The 16911-nt window shown below is 44.4% G+C and overlaps 1 protein-coding gene across 1 annotated transcript in view; it reads right to left on the reverse strand.

The window, feature by feature from the left end:
• Positions 1-649: 649 nt before the first annotated feature.
• LOC122931550 overlaps positions 650-16911 on the reverse strand; it is a 168488-nt gene continuing 152226 nt past the window's right edge. The window contains exons 12-14 of the mRNA XM_044285623.1: positions 13549-13701; positions 10175-10375; positions 650-776 (exon numbers count right to left, since the gene is read on the reverse strand). Of these exons, the coding sequence (XP_044141558.1) occupies positions 738-776; positions 10175-10375; positions 13549-13701 (393 nt within the window). The 3' untranslated portion in view covers positions 650-737. The remainder of the gene's footprint in view (positions 777-10174; positions 10376-13548; positions 13702-16911) is intronic.

Genomic DNA, 16911 nt, shown 5'->3' on the forward strand with positions numbered 1-16911 from the left:
GCCGCGACATGTGCGTGCAGCTTAAGGGTCTATTCACACGTCCGTTGTTTCTTTCCTGATCTGTTCCGTTTTTTACTGAACAGATCTGGACCAGATCTGGACCCATTCATTTTCAATGGGTCCTGAAAAAAAATCTGACATTGTGCTGTCCGTTTTTTTTCAGGACCCATTGAAAATGAATGGGTCCAGATCTGGTCCAGATCTGTTCAGCAAAAAACGGAACAGATCAGGAAACAAACAACGGACGTGTGAATGGACCCTTAGGCTTTCAGCCAACAGGTCATGCAGTTCCCAGGCTTCTGATACTAAGTGAGCATTTCAGCCCTCTGCTTATTCCCACAGTAATGAGCCGGGCAACTATACCTGGGTTTGCCTCAGGCTAGGTGAAAGTGTTGTACTGGAGTAGGGAAGGAATGGTATGTCCTACTACAACAACTAGATGACATTCCCTAAAAATCCAGGCCCATAAAAATACTAAAGAAAAGTGCCTTAGCAAACTACACTTTGCTGAAACCATCCAGCTTTCCTGGAATCTTCATAGATCACCTCTGTATTCGTGTGATTGAGGAAGAAAACGTTAGACAGTTGAAAGTGGGGATATGATCTGATATGCTCTGATTGTAGAAAGTAATAAGAATAATTTAGACTAGTCACCACAGTTTTTTTTTATTAGGAGCGCCATGTACAGTGATTCAGAGAATATGCTTTGTTCCAGGTACTGTTGCACAACATATGAGTTATAAAGGGCCATAGCCAGCATTCAGCAGGGCCATCTCCTGAAAGAAACAAATGTAACATAATAAATAAAAACAATATAAATGCAAAAAAATATGAAAAAATAGATATCAGGAGCAGATGATGGATTTAAGAATGAATATACAAAAATAAAACCAAATCCACAATAATGATGGATGAACATCATTCGGGACGTTTCGCGAACGCGCGTTCACGATCAAATGTCCGCGAACCGCGCATCGCGGCGGGCCCCATTCATTTTAATGGCAGGCGAACCTGAAAAACCTTCAGGTCATATTTGCAGCCAAATACTTACTAGAAGTGCAGAAATAGTCCCACAACATGGACAGTGACATACCAGAGGGAGAGCAATGGCAAAAATTCCCACAAAAAATATGTATTTTAATAAGGGGCCATTTTTATGCGTCTTAAAGGGAAACTCTGAAAAATGTGCCCCGCTGGAGCCTAGCACAGTTTTATTTTAGTCCACGGGAGTACGGGCCCCAAAAATTAGGCATTTACTGAACAGAAAAGAACAAGTGATTATGTGGCTGGAGGTATATTAGACGGTCAGTAGATAACAATTGTACTGTAGGCCAGTGGAGTACAGGCTACAAAAATGATGCATTTACCTGACAGAAAAGAACAAATGATTATGTGGCTGGTGCTATATTAGGCGGTCAGTGGATAACAATTTTACTGTAGGCCAGTGGAATACAGGCCCCTAAAATTATGCATTCACCTGACAGAAAAGAACAAGTGATTATGTGGCTGGAGGTATATTAGACGGTCAGTGGATAACAATTTTACTGTAGGCCAGTACAGTCCCCAAAAATTAGGCATTCATCTGTAATAAAAGAACTAGTGATTATGTGTCTGGAGGTAGATAGGGCAGTCACTGGATGAAAATTTAACAGTTTTCTACTGGAGTAGAGGCCCCAAAAATTAGGCATTCACCTGACAGAAAAGGCCTTTTATGCCGCTGTATTCACATAAGACCAGGACCTCTCTTTGTTATGGGTGGTGGCGGATATGTGTGGGCTGGCATGAGGAAATTCAATTACACGTGGTCGTCACAGGTGTTGAAACTGCGGAGCCATGTGCCGGCGTCCTGGGAGTGCCAGATGTGACCGTGCATGGTGGATGGCTCGCTCCAGATACATTTGCAGTCTGCTTTTTGCCTCCTGTGCACTGCGAGTTCTGCCTGCTTCTCCTCCCTCTCTGCTGCTCTGTCTCTCCCTCTGAACTCCCCTCCTCTTCCTCTCTTGTGGGCACCCATGTGACATCCATCGACACGTCATCATCGTCACCTTCACCACCAATGACATTAGAGATCTTGGAGTAGGCAGCAACAGCGGGGATCTCCGTACTTGGGCTGATCTGGGTATCCTCATCCGATACCAAGAATGGCTGTGCATCGTTAAGGTCTGGGACTGGATGGGAAAATAATTCCTCTGAATCGAATGGAGGGGCTATGGTGGTGGTGTCTTTGGGGGTGCACACAGCAGAGAGTTGGGAGGATGCAGATACAGAGGATGAGGAGGGTGCAGAAGCGGAAGGCTGAGTGAGCCACTCAACCAACTCTGGTGCGTCCTTTAAAGTAATCGCACGCACCTTTTCCAACTTCCCACTGAGGTTCTGGCCTGGTGCATATGCCCAACCCCTACCACCCCTATGGAACTGCCTCTTCCTCTGCCTGTCATTTTCAAAATGACCCTGTGCCAAAGTCCCTAGAGAAGAGCAATATTTGTGGAAGCAGGTAAATCGCATGCCTCAATCAATATTTTGTGGAAGCAGGTATATAGAACCAGGTATATCACACCCCTCAATCAGTATTTTGTGGAGATAGGTATATAGAACCCCATAATCAATATTTTGTGGAAGCAGGTATATCGCACCCCTCAATCTGTATTTTGTGGAAGTATATCGCACCCCTCACCCTTAATCAGCATTTTGTGGAAGCAGGTATATAGAACCCCTTAATCAGTATTTTGTAGAAGCAGGTATATCGCACCCCTCATTTAGTATTTTGTGGAAACAGGTATATAGAACCCCTGAATCAATATTTGGTGGAAGCAAGTATATCGCACCCCATAATCAGTATTTTGTGGAAGCCGGTGTATCGCAGACCTCAATCAATATTTGGTGGAAGCAGGTATATCGCACCCCTCAATCAGTATTTTGTGGAAGCTGTGTATCGCAGGCCTCAATCAATATTTGGTGGAAGCAGGTATATCGTACCCCTCAATCAGTATTTTGTGGAAGTAGGTATATCAAACCCCTTAATCAGTATTTTGTGGAAGCAGGTATATCGCACCCCTAAATCTGTATTTTGTGGAAGCAGGTATATCAAACCCCTCAATCTGTATTTTGTGGAAGCAGGTATATCAAACCCCTTAATCAGTATTTTGTGGAAGCAGGTGTATTGCACACCTTAATCAGTATTTTGTGGAAGCAGGTATATCAAACCCCTTAATCAGTATTTTGTGGATGCAGGTATATCACACCCCTCAATATGTATTTTGTGGAAGCAGGTATATCAAACCCCTTAATCAGTATTTTGTGGAAGCAGATATATCAAACCCCTCAATCTGTATTTTGTGGAAGCAGGTACATCAAACCCCTTAAAGGGTTTCTACCACCAGAAATACTGTTATGTAGCTGACTGACATTAGCGATGCGCCCATGTCAGCACTACATAACAGTATGTTTCTAACGTTAGTCCCTGCAGCCGTTTTTGTTAAAAAAGCACTTTTATTATATGCTAATGAGCCTCTAGGTGCTATGTGGGCGTAAAATCAGCACCCAGAGGCTCCGTCCACTCACCCTGTATTCCGCCCAGGTCCAGTGTTGTGCCCGCCCAGCTCCTCTTGATTGATGCCACTGTTCCCTGCATTGTTGGTGAAATCCCGCGCCTGCGCCATTCACTTCTGTCTTCGGCGCAGGCGCAGTGAGTGAAAGATGCGATCCTGGTGCTGGCTTCCTCACTGCGCCTGCGCCGACTATGTCACAGTGAGGAAGCCGGCATCAGGAACGCGGCCTTCACTCACTGCGCCTGCGCCGAAGACCCAAGTGAACGGCGCATGTGCAGGATTTTGCCAACTATGCAGGGAACAGTGGCATCAATCAAGAGGAGCTGGGCGGGCACAACACTGGACCTGGGCGGAATACAGGGTGATTTTACGCCCACATAGCACCTAGAGGCTCATTAGCATATAATAAAAGTGCTTTTTTAACAAAAACGGCTGCAGGGACTAACGTTAGAAACATACTGTTATGTAGTGCTGACATGGGCGCATCGCTAATGTCAGTCAGCTACATAACAGTATTTCTGGTGGTAGAAACCCTTTAATAAGTATTTTGTGGAAGCAGGTATATCGTACCCTTCAATCTGTATTCTGTGGAAGCAGGTATATAGAACCCCTCAATCTGTATTTTGTGGAAGCAGGTATATCAAACCCCTTAATCAGTATTTTGTGGAAGCAGGTATATCGCACACCTTAATCAGTATTTTGTAGAAGCAGGTATATCAAACCCCTCAATCTGTATTTTGTGGAAGCAGGTATATCAAACCCCTTAATCAGTATTTTGTGGAAGAAGATATATCAAACCCCTCAATCTGTATTTTGTGGAAGCAGGTACATCAAACCCCTTAAAGGGTTTCTACCACCAGAAATACTGTTATGTAGCTGACTGACATTAGCGATGCGCCCATGTCAGCACTACATAACAGTATGTTTCTAACGTTAGTCCCTGCAGCCGTTTTTGTTAAAAAAGCACTTTTATTATATGCTAATGAGCCTCTAGGTGCTATGTGGGCGTAAAATCAGCACCCAGAGGCTCCGTCCACTCACCCTGTATTCCGCCCAGGTCCAGTGTTGTGCCCGCCCAGCTCCTCTTGATTGATGCCACTGTTCCCTGCATCGTTGGTGAAATCCTGCACCTGCGCCATTCACTTCTGTCTTCGGCGCAGGCGCAGTGAGTGAAAGATGCGATCCTGGTGCCGGCTTCCTCACTGCGCCTGCGCCGACTATGTCACAGTAAGGAAGCCGGCATCAGGAACGCGGCCTTCACTCACTGCGCCTGCGCCGAAGACCCAAGTGAACGGCGCATGTGCGGGATTTTGCCAACTATGCAGGGAACAGTGGCATCAATCAAGAGGAGCTGGGCGGGCACAACACTGGACCTGGGCGGAATACAGGGTGATTTTACGCCCACATAGCACCTAGAGGCTCATTAGCATATAATAAAAGTGCTTTTTTAACAAAAACGGCTGCAGGGACTAACGTTAGAAACATACTGTTATGTAGTGCTGACATGGGCGCATCGCTAATGTCAGTCAGCTACATAACAGTATTTCTGGTGGTAGAAACCCTTTAATAAATATTTTGTGGAAGCAGGTATATCGTACCCTTCAATCAGTATTCTGTGGAAGCAGGTATATAGAAGCTCTTAATCAGTATTTTGTAGAAGCAGTTATATCGCACCCCTCAATCAGTATTTTGTGGAAACAGGTATATAGAACACCTGAATCAATATTTGGTGGAAGCAGGTATATCGCACCCCTCATTCAGTATTTTGGGGAGCAACAGGTATATCACACCAGTTGCAATTAGTTATTCCAATAGCGCTTGTCCCACTATATAGCTGCGGTATCGCAGCAAAACCGCACAGAACTGCTGCACAATAAAAATGCACTATAATATACTTTCTATGTTAGAAAGTATATTATAAGTATATAACCTCCCTCAGTATATCACACCTATAGATTCAACACCTATACCAGTCCTTAAAAGGACTTTTGTGGCCCTATTAGCAAGCGTTTTGTGTCCCTAACAGTCTGTCCCTGCTCCACAAAGCAACCCCTCCCTACACTGGCAAAACACAGAAGGTAAAATGGCTGCCAGATCGGGTTCTGTTATAGGGTGGGGGTGTGTCCATGTGCTGAAACGTCTCAATTGGCTGTCCTGTCCCACCTGATGGATGTGTTATGGGTCAAAGTTCTGCGCAATGCAATAGAATATGGTGCATGCGACCATCGCCATATGTTTGCATGTTTGGCGAATGGCGAACGAGCAAAGTTCGCCGCGAAACGACCGCCGGGCGAACCGCAAGGCAATCTCTAATCTACAATAATGTTAAAAACAAAATTATTCATATATAGCTATTATTTCATATTGTATGTAACATATCCATTTGCCTTTTCCCCTCTTGGTTCAGATGGCAATTAGGTAAAAAGGCATTGCAACAAATTTGTCATCTAATGCATCAGTTATTGCATCCACTGACTTCAATGTGAAAAAAAAAAACAAGGGAACTGATGGGATCATTTCAGATTTTCAGCACAAATGTCATTGTATCTGTTTTTGCATCCATCATATTTTTGGATTGAGATCAAAGGGACAGAAAAAAAGAATGAATGGGAGAGAATTCATCACAGAGAGGAAAATGCTGCATCCATGCATGAGACGATGGATGCATTTGGAGACATTTTGAAACCAAACAAAATTTCATTGGAATCAATATGATTTGTTACAGCATGATTTATTCCGTAAATGACAGAACCCGACAGTTTGTATCAGATTATGCAGGACAGTCATCTAAAGAAGAGCTTTTGAAGAGTTAGTTTGGGTATGATGCTAGGACTGAAAAGCTGTCTCTTTGTGGTGGCCATCAGTAGCTGCCACTTTCTGTCTCCTCCTCCTCCAGTTGTCTCTGATTAAGATACGAAGCAAGGGGCTTAGGAAGTGAGATGCAGACCACAGCAGTTGCATTCAGGAGAGCCTGTGCGGTCTGCCAGTGGCAGAGGGGAGGGTTTGGGCAGCTCCCTGGGCATCGGCCCACCAGGAAATTTCCCTGTAAGGTCTATTGTCAATCCGCCCCTGGTGTGTGTAGACATATCAAAGGTTTTGATTAGTATGGTTCTGAGTGCTGAGACCCCCATGATCATTAGAACGAGGAGAGATAAGTCCTCGCATAATGAGCTCTCTCTCCTTGCTGCAGGAGAGGAAGCGAGACAAACTTTAAGAAAATAGTCTAGGGTACTGTTGCGATTCAGTCCCCTGCAGTCTTGAAGGAGAGCACGATATGCACGTGCGTCCTTCTTCTCATTCTAGAGATTGGTGGAGGTCTCACCACTCAGATTTGATCTAAACATTTGATATGTCTGACTAGGGTTGAGCGCAGTGGCGGATCCAGGGGGGGGGGGCAACGAGGCAATTTGGGGGGGCTGTTATTGCTGGCACATGGGGGGGGCTGTGATTGCTGGCACATGGGGGGGCTGTGATTGCTGGCACATGGGGGGGCTGTTATTGCTTGCACATGGGGGGCTGTTATTGCTGGCACATGGGGGGGCTGTTATTGCTGACATATGGAGGGGCTGTTATTTCTGGCACATGGAGGGGGGCTGTTATTACTGGCACATGGGGGGCTGTTATTACTGGCACATGGGGGGGCGTTATTACTGGCACATGGGGGGGCTGTTATTACTGGCACATGGAGGGGGGCTGTTATTACTGGCACATGGAGGGGGGCTGTTATTACTGGCACATGGGGGGGCTGTTATTACTGGCACATGGGGGGGCTGTTATTACTGGCACATGGGGGGGCTGTTATTACTGGCACATGGAGGGGGGCTGTTATTACTGGCACATGGAGGGGGGCTGTTATTACTGGCACATGGAGGGGGGCTGTTATTACTGGCACATGGAGGGGGGCTGTTATTACTTGCACATGGAGGGGGGCTGTTATTACTGGCACATGGAGGGGGGCTGTTATTACTGGCACATGGAGGGGGGCTGTTATAACTGGCACATGGAGGGGGGCTGTTATTAATGGCACATGGAGAAGGGCTGTTATTACTGGCACATGGAGGGGGGCTGTTATAACTGGCACATGGAGGGGGGCTGTTATTACTGGCACATGGAGGGGGGCTGTTATTACTGGCACATGGAGGGGGGCTGTTATTACTGGCACACCCCCCGGGGCTGTTATTACTGGCACATGGAGGGGGGCTGCTATCACTGGCACATGAAGGGGGGCTATTATTACTGGCACATGGAGGGGGGCTGTTATTACTGGCACATGGAGGGGGCTGTTATTACTGGCACATGGGGGGGCTGTTATTACTGGCACATGGGGGGCCGTTATTACTGGCACATTATGTGAGGGGCTGTTATTACTGGCACATGGGGGGCTGTTATTACTGGCACATGACTGGGGGGTTGTTCTTGTTACTGGTACATTATTGGGGGCACTATAGGGGCATATACTGAGGCCACAAAGAAGGGGTATTTTATATGAGGGGGCTCTGTACAGTACAATTTTATACTGGGACACATTATGGTGGGTACTATGGGGAAGGGGGGAGAGGAGTACTATGGGGTCATCTACGGGGGGCACTAAGAAGGTATTTTATACTTGCCAATTATGGGGGACACTGAGGGCATCTACTGGAACATTTTATACTGGTACATTATGGGGGCACTAGGAGGAAGGAGGGTGTGGAGCACTATGGGGGCATTTACTGGGGGCACTATATAGGGGTATTTTATACCGGCACATTATGGGGGCACTGTGGGGACATTAGCTCACCTGGGGGCATTACAAGGGGGTATTTTTTGCACTGTCACATTATAAGGAGAATTATTTCTACTGGGGGGGCATTATGGTGGGCTTTATTACTTCCCCATGGTATGACCCCCTAGTAGCAGCACCAGCCTCTCCCTGCTCTGCTATCCCTCTGCTTATTCTCCAAATCCTTATTATGAAATCTTTCTCATTAGGATAAAGCACACCATCAGCTCCACTGAGCCCCCGGCCAAAGTGTTGAAGTGGTGTCCGAGATCCCCTAGGGTCAAGCCAAGTAATTGTAAGTTTTCATGTGAAATATGTTTATGTTATACACATATAGGATACACTGTGCCACACAATATACAGTATACCTCTACACTGTGCCACACAATGTACAGTATACCTCTACACTGTGTAGTCTGTTCTATAAGCACCATTAGACCTCTGGATCCGCCACTGGTTGAGCGAACCCGAACTGCAAAGTTCAGGTTTTTACCAAACTTTGCGAGTTCGGGTACCCGGACCCGAACCCAGACTTTTTTACTGAAGTTTGGGTTCGGTGTTTGGGTGATTTTCTTATTTTCCGTTATAACATGGTTATAACGGAAAATAATAGCATTCTTAAGACAGAATGCTAAATAAAATGGCCATGGAGGGGTTAAAAATAATTTTAAAAAACTCACCTCATCCACTTGATCGCGCAGGTCTTTCTTTCTTCAGGACCTGCAAAAGGACGTCACCGCACTCCCCACGTGGCGAGTGCGGTGACATCATCGCAGGTCCTTTCGCAGGTCCTGAAGAAAGAAGACCTGTGCGATCAAGGCTGTGAGATCAAGTGGATGAGGTGAGTTTATTTATTATTTTTAACCCCTCCATGGCAATTTTATTTAGCATTCTGTCTTAAGAATGCTAAATATTTCCCGTTATAACGGAAAATAATAAAGTGAAGTTCGGGTCCCTATTGACTTTAATGGGGTCCGGGTTCGGGGTTAAGTTCGGGTCAAGTTCGGGTTCTGAACCCGAAACTATGACCTGAAGTTCGGCTGAACCCAAACTTCCACGGGTTCGCTCATTCCTATGTCTGACATATTAAAAGTTTTATGAAAACTCAGTGACCCTTTAATACGCAGTCCTTCGTAAGGGCTGCATATTCTGGTTACACAAAAATATTATGCCATTTTGCTATTATCAAGAATACCCTGGACGCATAGCTGTGGACCCCAGGCAGTTTGCAAGGGTAAGAAAGAAGCATCCTGGACACAAAGATCCAACATGTATTTTTGAGAGGGACACATCCACATGAGAAAGGTCTAAATCTAGGAGCAGGCTGAATATCAGGAACCAATGCACTCTCCATTTACAGAATAAGGACTATTGCATGCATTCTGCTCAGGGCACTCAGAGAGCAGCCTTGGTGATATCTAGACCCATATTGCTCTAACTCCTACAGCAAGATATTTTGGGTAGCAGATAATATTTATTTGCTGATCATCCAATTCTAAGTTGTCTGGAATTGGACACTGCCACACCGGTCCACAGGTTGTGTGTGGTACTGCAACTCTGCTTTGATGTATGGTTTACTACGGCTTTAAAAATGGAGCTTTGCACGAATACACATACCCTGCATTATAGGCATCAGTGCTCCTCAACGTGCTTTTTGCCTAAGCTCTGCAAATACACTGATGTTTAGTCACGTCAAACTTACAGAAAATATGGAAATCAGTTTCATTGGTGTCCTCTAACAATACATTCTTCCCATGAAAATGCCTTATTTATTCCAAAATGATATTCCTCTATCTGTGGAAACGACCACTCTCCCTGAAGACATTTCGTACTGAGAATACTGCATACCTAGTATATTACTTACAATAAGATCATAAAACTTCTCTCCCATTGCCTCTTCATAAAAGCCTTGGTGCTGCTCATATTCTTGACTATTTCTTTGCAATTTCCTCAGTTTTTTATCCAGACTTTCTATGATCAGCATAGACATTTGTTTTCCTTTCTTACTCATCTGAGTGGCCATGAATTTCTTCATATTGCTTACTGTGAGCAAGTCATTGATAACCTGTCAAAGAAGAGATAACCACAAGAAAATATCTTACACTGTAACACAGATAACAGTTCTTCTTAAAGGCAATGCGGACAGATTTCTCAAAGCGTGCATTTGTATAATGAGTTCATGGCAACTCCACAAAGATGTCACATCCAGGGATGTAGCTATAGGGGAAGCAGGGGCCCGAACTCAGAAGAGGCCTGTCCGGGAGGAGAACTAAAATACTTTATTGTTAGGGCCCCCTCAACAGTATTATACAATTACATTATATCCAGAGACATGACCTACAGTATCTATGTGTAGGAAACGGATGGAGCAGCTCCCGGGCTTGGTCTGAGCGATCTTGACTAGCTGCCGGAGTGGGAGTTGCGAAGAAGTTCCTTGGGGGGGGGGGGGGGGGTCAGTTAAAAAAAATTGCTGTAGGGCCCAGTCATTTTCAGTTACGCCACTGGTCACATCTCATATATATAAAATAGGAAATAACTGCCACAGGCCTGACACAAATACATGTATAGGCCTCATGCACACGACTGTTTTTTTTTGCGGTCCGCAGTTCCGTGATCCTTGTCCGTTTTTCCTTCCATGGGTCTTCCTTGATTTTTGGAGGATCCACGGACAAGAAGGAAAAAGTTGTTTTAGTGTCCGCCTGGCCGTGCAGAGCCAAACGGATCCGTCCTGACTTACAATGCAAGTCAATGGGGACGGATCCGTTTGACGTTGACACAATATGGTGCAATTGCAAACGGATCCGTCCCCCATTGACTTTCAATGTAAAGTCAGGAGTCCCTATTATACCATCGGATCAGAGTTTTCTCAAATCCGATGGTATATTTTAACTTGAAGCGTCCCCATCACCATGGGAACGCCTCTATGTTAGAATATACCATCGGATTTGAGTATATTCTAACACACCTGAGGGGTTAATTGTGCGGATCATAGCCCCCTGTAAGAGATCGGGTGCTGCCAGGCAGCAGGGGGCAGTCATATACACAGTTCGTAGTATATTCTAACTTGAAGCGTCCCCATCACTATGGGAACGCCTCTGTTTTAGAATATACTGTCGGATCTGAGTTTTCACAAAGTGAAAACTCAGCTCTGAAAAAGCTTTTATGCAGACGGATCTTTGGCTGCTTGAATGAGGACCCATTCACTTCAATGGGGTCGCAAAAGATGCGGACAGCCCTCCGTGTGTTGTCCACATCCGTTGCCCCGTTCCATGGTCCGCAAAAAAAAAACTGTCCTATTCTTGTCAGCGCTTTGCGGACAAGAATAGGCAGTTATATTAAAGGCTGTCCGTGCCGTTCCGCAAATTGCGGAACGCACACGGACGCCATCCATGTTTTGCGGATCCGCGATTTGCGGACCCCAAAACACACAATGGTCGTGTGCATGAGGCCTTAGGAAGTTAAAAAATAGGCAAATGATAATTAAAACACTAACAATAAAATCAAACAAGTGTCCGTAAAATTAGGTCACATTAGGATATATACACACACTGTGTGTTACTCACCTCACCAGGAGGGTGGCGCAAGATACACTCAAAACTCTTTAAGGAGTTTACCATTCTACATGCTACCTCGGCGAGGGAGGGTTTGGCGTGAAGAGTTTTGACTTTATCTTGCGTCACCCTCCCTGGTGAAGTGAGTAACACACAGTGTGTGTATATATCCTAATGTGACCCAATTTTACGGACACTTGTTTGATTTTATTGTTAGTGTTTTAATTTTCATTTGCCTATTTTTTTACTTCCTAAGACACATCCTTTTATGTACTCACCTTCTGGATCCACCTGGGTATCAGGTGTTTATCACCCTATAAGGGTTTTTAACACTTCAACTTGCGATTCTATGGTGCCTACTTTGACACCCTACGGCTAGACTCTTTATTGCTCTAGCTTTTGGTGCTCCACTATTCTCTTTTTTCCTCTTTAAGTCTTGTAGCTTTATTCGAAAGAGATAGTTATGTACTATATGATGTCTGATGACCAATTTTTTACATTCATCTTTGGATAACCCCTTCAAGGAGAAGTCAGAGATGATATGTCTATGGCCAGTTTTATACAGCATACTACATTATGTATGTCAGTGAAGATCTACAACTCTTCTAATAACCATTGGAATAAACATTTTATGCAGAGGCCAAAGGTAGTCAGAGTTACGAAAACAGCCAGCCGGGCTGTGAAGTGAATGAGAGCTATGGAAACAAGGTGGCAGAGTGATTTCCACTGTTTCCATAGCTCCTGGGTAACAGAAACAACACAACTCATGGTGCTACTCAGGTTGTGCAGTTCCCTTTTACTTCGTTGGGACTTACAGGAACAGAGAGGCAAAGCGCACTTATCTGTTTCCGTAACCCCAGCCACCTGTGCCCTCGGCATATGACGGGTATTCTGATTTCAGCCATGAATGGCAGAGATGGGGAAACCCCTTGAAAGAAAAAGGGAGCACTACTACGTTTCCTATAAATGTAATCTGTGACGGACATTTTGTGCAGGAAGAGATAATTAGGGGCATATTTATTAAAATCATCGTTTTAGATGCCGGTCTTAATAAAGCCCTATTGCTGGAGGTGGATCCGCAGAAGTTATGAAGAGGCGCTGGGATCTCCATAACTTCTGCGCATCCAGCGCCAGTTCTAAATATAAAACAGCTTCCTTGCTGTCTTACATTTAGACCTTTTTCTACGCCTAAAACAGGCACACAAAATGGTCAATGATAGGGGCCTGCTGGCTTTTTCCCTTCCCCACCCACGCCACGCCTACAATTTCAGACCTGGCATGAGAGGGGCGAACTTGGAGACACAGATAGCGGCACAACAGTTAGTTGTGCCGCTATCTGCATCTGAAGTATGCCTAAAATAGGCATATTTCAACATGATAAATGACCCCCTTAGTGTCTATATAGCGGCACTCATTTCTGTATGGTCAAGTTGTAACATGAAAATGTGATGTATTTATTGGAGGAGATTTATCAAAACTGGTTTAAAGGAAAACTGGCTTTGTTTCCCATAGCAACCAATCAGATTCCATCTTTCATTTTTCAGGAAATTGAAAGGTGGCATCTCATTGGTTGCTATGGGCAACTAAGCCAGTTCTCCTTACACTGGTTTTGATAAATTTCCACCACTGTTTACAGAGATTTCAATGCAAAATGTCCATTATAGAACTGAATTTTAGCAAGGCTTACCGGTAAAGAAGGGTGCTCCTCATCAAAAAAATGCCCATCCCAAATTTCAACTGTTATACTTCCATAACTTTTGTTGATTGATATCGTATTTTTCTTTAAGCCCTCCTCGATTGCTGCTTTTAGAGAAGTCACAGATACAGACTGTAGAAATGCCTGCCGATAAGATAATAATTTTGTAGGTGTTATTAAACTCCTTACAATCTGGCTACAGTTTGCACTTCAAACTCATCATTTCAGCAGTCAAAATGATTTCATTTTTATTTTGCAGATCCGTTGTTTGTGTAGCAGAATACGGACGTGGCTACGTACCGTACATGAAGCATAACTGGCACTTTGCATAAAAATTTACATTATTGCATACTATTCATAATGCAGGTCAAAGAATTAAAACAATTCTGAAAAATGTACACATTTCTACAGTTAGGCCACTTTCACACAGTCGGTGTTTGGTCAGCGTTTGATCAGTGATTTCCATCAGATATTGTGAGCCAAAGGCCTCGTTCACATTTCCGTGTCAGTGTCACATTTGTGAAAAAAGCGTACATGTTTCATCTGCAAAGATGTCTGTGAAGGGTCTGTGGTTGGTCCATGTGTCCGTTTTTACCATCCGTGTGTCATCCGTAATTCACTGACGTTGCTCAGCTGAAAATTAATTTCCAAAGAATCTCCTATTAGTCTTTAGTGAAAAACGGACGCAACACGGACACAACACGGATGTGTGTCAGTGATTTTCACGGACCCATAGACTTCAATGGGCGTGCTTGGTCCACATCACGGATCAAAGTAGTACATGTCCCTGTGATTTTTTTACTGACCCAGGATACACTGAATACTGAAATGTGAACAGACACATTTAAATCAATGGGTACGTGTGCTGGCCACAGAAAATGCAGTCAGCACACGTCAGTGAAAAACTGAAATGTGAACGAGGCCTAATCCAGGAGAGGAGGTTACACATATATAAGGTATAATGGAAAGATCTGCACCTGTTCTGTGTTTTTGACCCACACCTGCTTTTGGGTCAAAGTCACTGATGGAAATCATTGATCAAACACTGAGTAAACTCTGAAAATGGCCTTGCCGATATATTAGAAATCCAGGCTGTCTATTCATTGCTCTTCAATGTCTGTCACAATAAAGGGGTTGATCAATGTGTCTGTAAAATGATCGTATGGCACTTACTAATCTACAGTAGTCTTTGTAGATATTCTGCATCATTTTATACATTTCATAAGGTATGTCCCCTTGGCCAAGTCTTTTGTGTTTTCCACACAGAGGTCCTGTCCCTAAAATGGCTGCTGATGGAGGGTCACATGACCAGGTAAATTGCTCACCCTCTTCAATTCAAATACATTGCCCTTGCCATCTGCATTTGCACTGTTGGGAGTTTAGTGCAAGTGCAGAGTTTGAATGGAGAAGGCAGAGTGATGTCTGGTCACATGACCCTCCATCAGCAGCCATCTTATGGACAGGGCCTGTATGTGGACAGCACAGAAGATTTGCCTAACAAGGGGCATGGCTTATGAAATATAGCAAACGGCACAGAATATCAACAAAGATTATATTAGTAAGTGTCAAATAGTAATTTTACCTACACATTGGTCACAAGTAGCCGGACCCCCTTGCCAATGGCGCACCTCTAATTACCATATTTTTTGCTTTATAAGATGCAGTGCATCTTATAAAGTGAATACTAGTGATTGCTTCCATGATGGAGGCACTCACTAGTATGCAGAAGTCTCGGGGAATGATGAGTGAAGCATTGTACTCACCCCTCCCTGGTCTTCTCCGGGTCCGCTCTGCACTGATTGCATACAGCATAAGGGCATAGTGCGCACACTATGACTTGACTTTGTATGTAGTCAGGTCACAGTGCAGAATGGGCTAGGAGAACACAACGGAGTGTGACTGTAGGAGAGAACCCCGGACCTGCAGAGTAGCGGCAGAGCAGGACAGGTAAGTTAATTTATATATTTTGGATCTGATAGGTCTGATGAGGATGTCATATGAGGTTTGATATGGGGGTCAGAGCTGAAATTAGAAATGGGGGTCTGATCTGAGATCTGATATAGGGTTCTGATCTGAGGATCTGATATAGGGTTCTGATCTGAGGATCTGATATGGGCGTCTGATCTGAGGATCTGATATGGGCGTCTGATCTGAGGATCAAAGATGGGCGTCTGATTTGAGGTCTGATATGGGGTTCTGATTTAAGATCTGAAATAGGGGTTTGATCTGAAGATCTTATATGGGAGTCTGATTTGGGGTATGATATGGGGGTGTGAAATGAGGGTCAGATCTGATATGGGGGTCTGATCTGAAAAGTAAGGGGGTATGTAAAGTTTTTTTTGTACTTGCGCACATTTTAAGGGCGTGTTTTTTGTACTGGTGCCATTGTAAGGAGTGTTTTTTGTACTAATGCACATTATAAGGGGGTATTTTTTTGTACTGGCACACATTAAAGGGGTATTTTTGTACTAAGATGTAATATTCTCAGCAGTAACAAAATCTCATGTCTATGCCCACCTAGAAAGATCACCACCTCAGACATTGACATTGGAAGAGATTTCTCAACTGACAATTCAAACCACAGATGTAGAAATGAGCGTTCTGATTTAGGGCACATTTCTCATTAAAGGGATTTTCCAGGAGTTCAATAGTGATAGCCATTTCTCAGAATAGATCATCAATATCTGATTGGTGGGGGCCTGACTTCCAAAGCTCTTCCTAATCCAGCGACGTCTTGTTCATTGGTTGCATGGCCTATTTGCAGTTCAGTCCCAGTCAATTGAATAGGCCTGGGCTGCAATATCAAGCACAGCTGCTATATATTGTACTAGATGGTGATGTGAGGAGAGACCAACAGTCACCTGAACAGCTCGGCCTCTTTAAACAGCTGATCCGTGGGGCCTGACTGTAGTTAGAACCCCACAATCAGATATTGATGACCTAACCTTAAGGTACGCCATCAATACTGGTCTTCTAAATTATCTTAAAGGGGTTTTCTGATACTTAAAGGTCATCAGTATCTGACTGGTCCAACACCCCTGTTTAAGAAGGCACCAGCACTCCTGTGAGCACCGTGGCCTTCTCTAAGCTTGTCCTAGGCTGGGTGACGACACATTCATGTATCACGTGGCCTAGGAACAGCTCAGCCCCATTCAAGTGAGCTTGGTGAGCCAGGAGAAGGCAGCGGCACTTTTTTGCCTTCTCAAAACAGCTGATCAGCAAGAGTCCTGGTTGTTGGACCCCGATTGATTAGATTACCTACCCAGAGTATAGGTTATTAGTAAAAAGAAATCCTGGAAAAACCTTTTTAAGCATTTTAGGTGTTTTTTTTTAAAACACATAGCAAATAAAAAG

Source organism: Bufo gargarizans, chromosome 3 (assembly GCF_014858855.1).
Source record: "Bufo gargarizans isolate SCDJY-AF-19 chromosome 3, ASM1485885v1, whole genome shotgun sequence".
Lineage (NCBI taxonomy): Eukaryota > Metazoa > Chordata > Amphibia > Anura > Bufonidae > Bufo > Bufo gargarizans.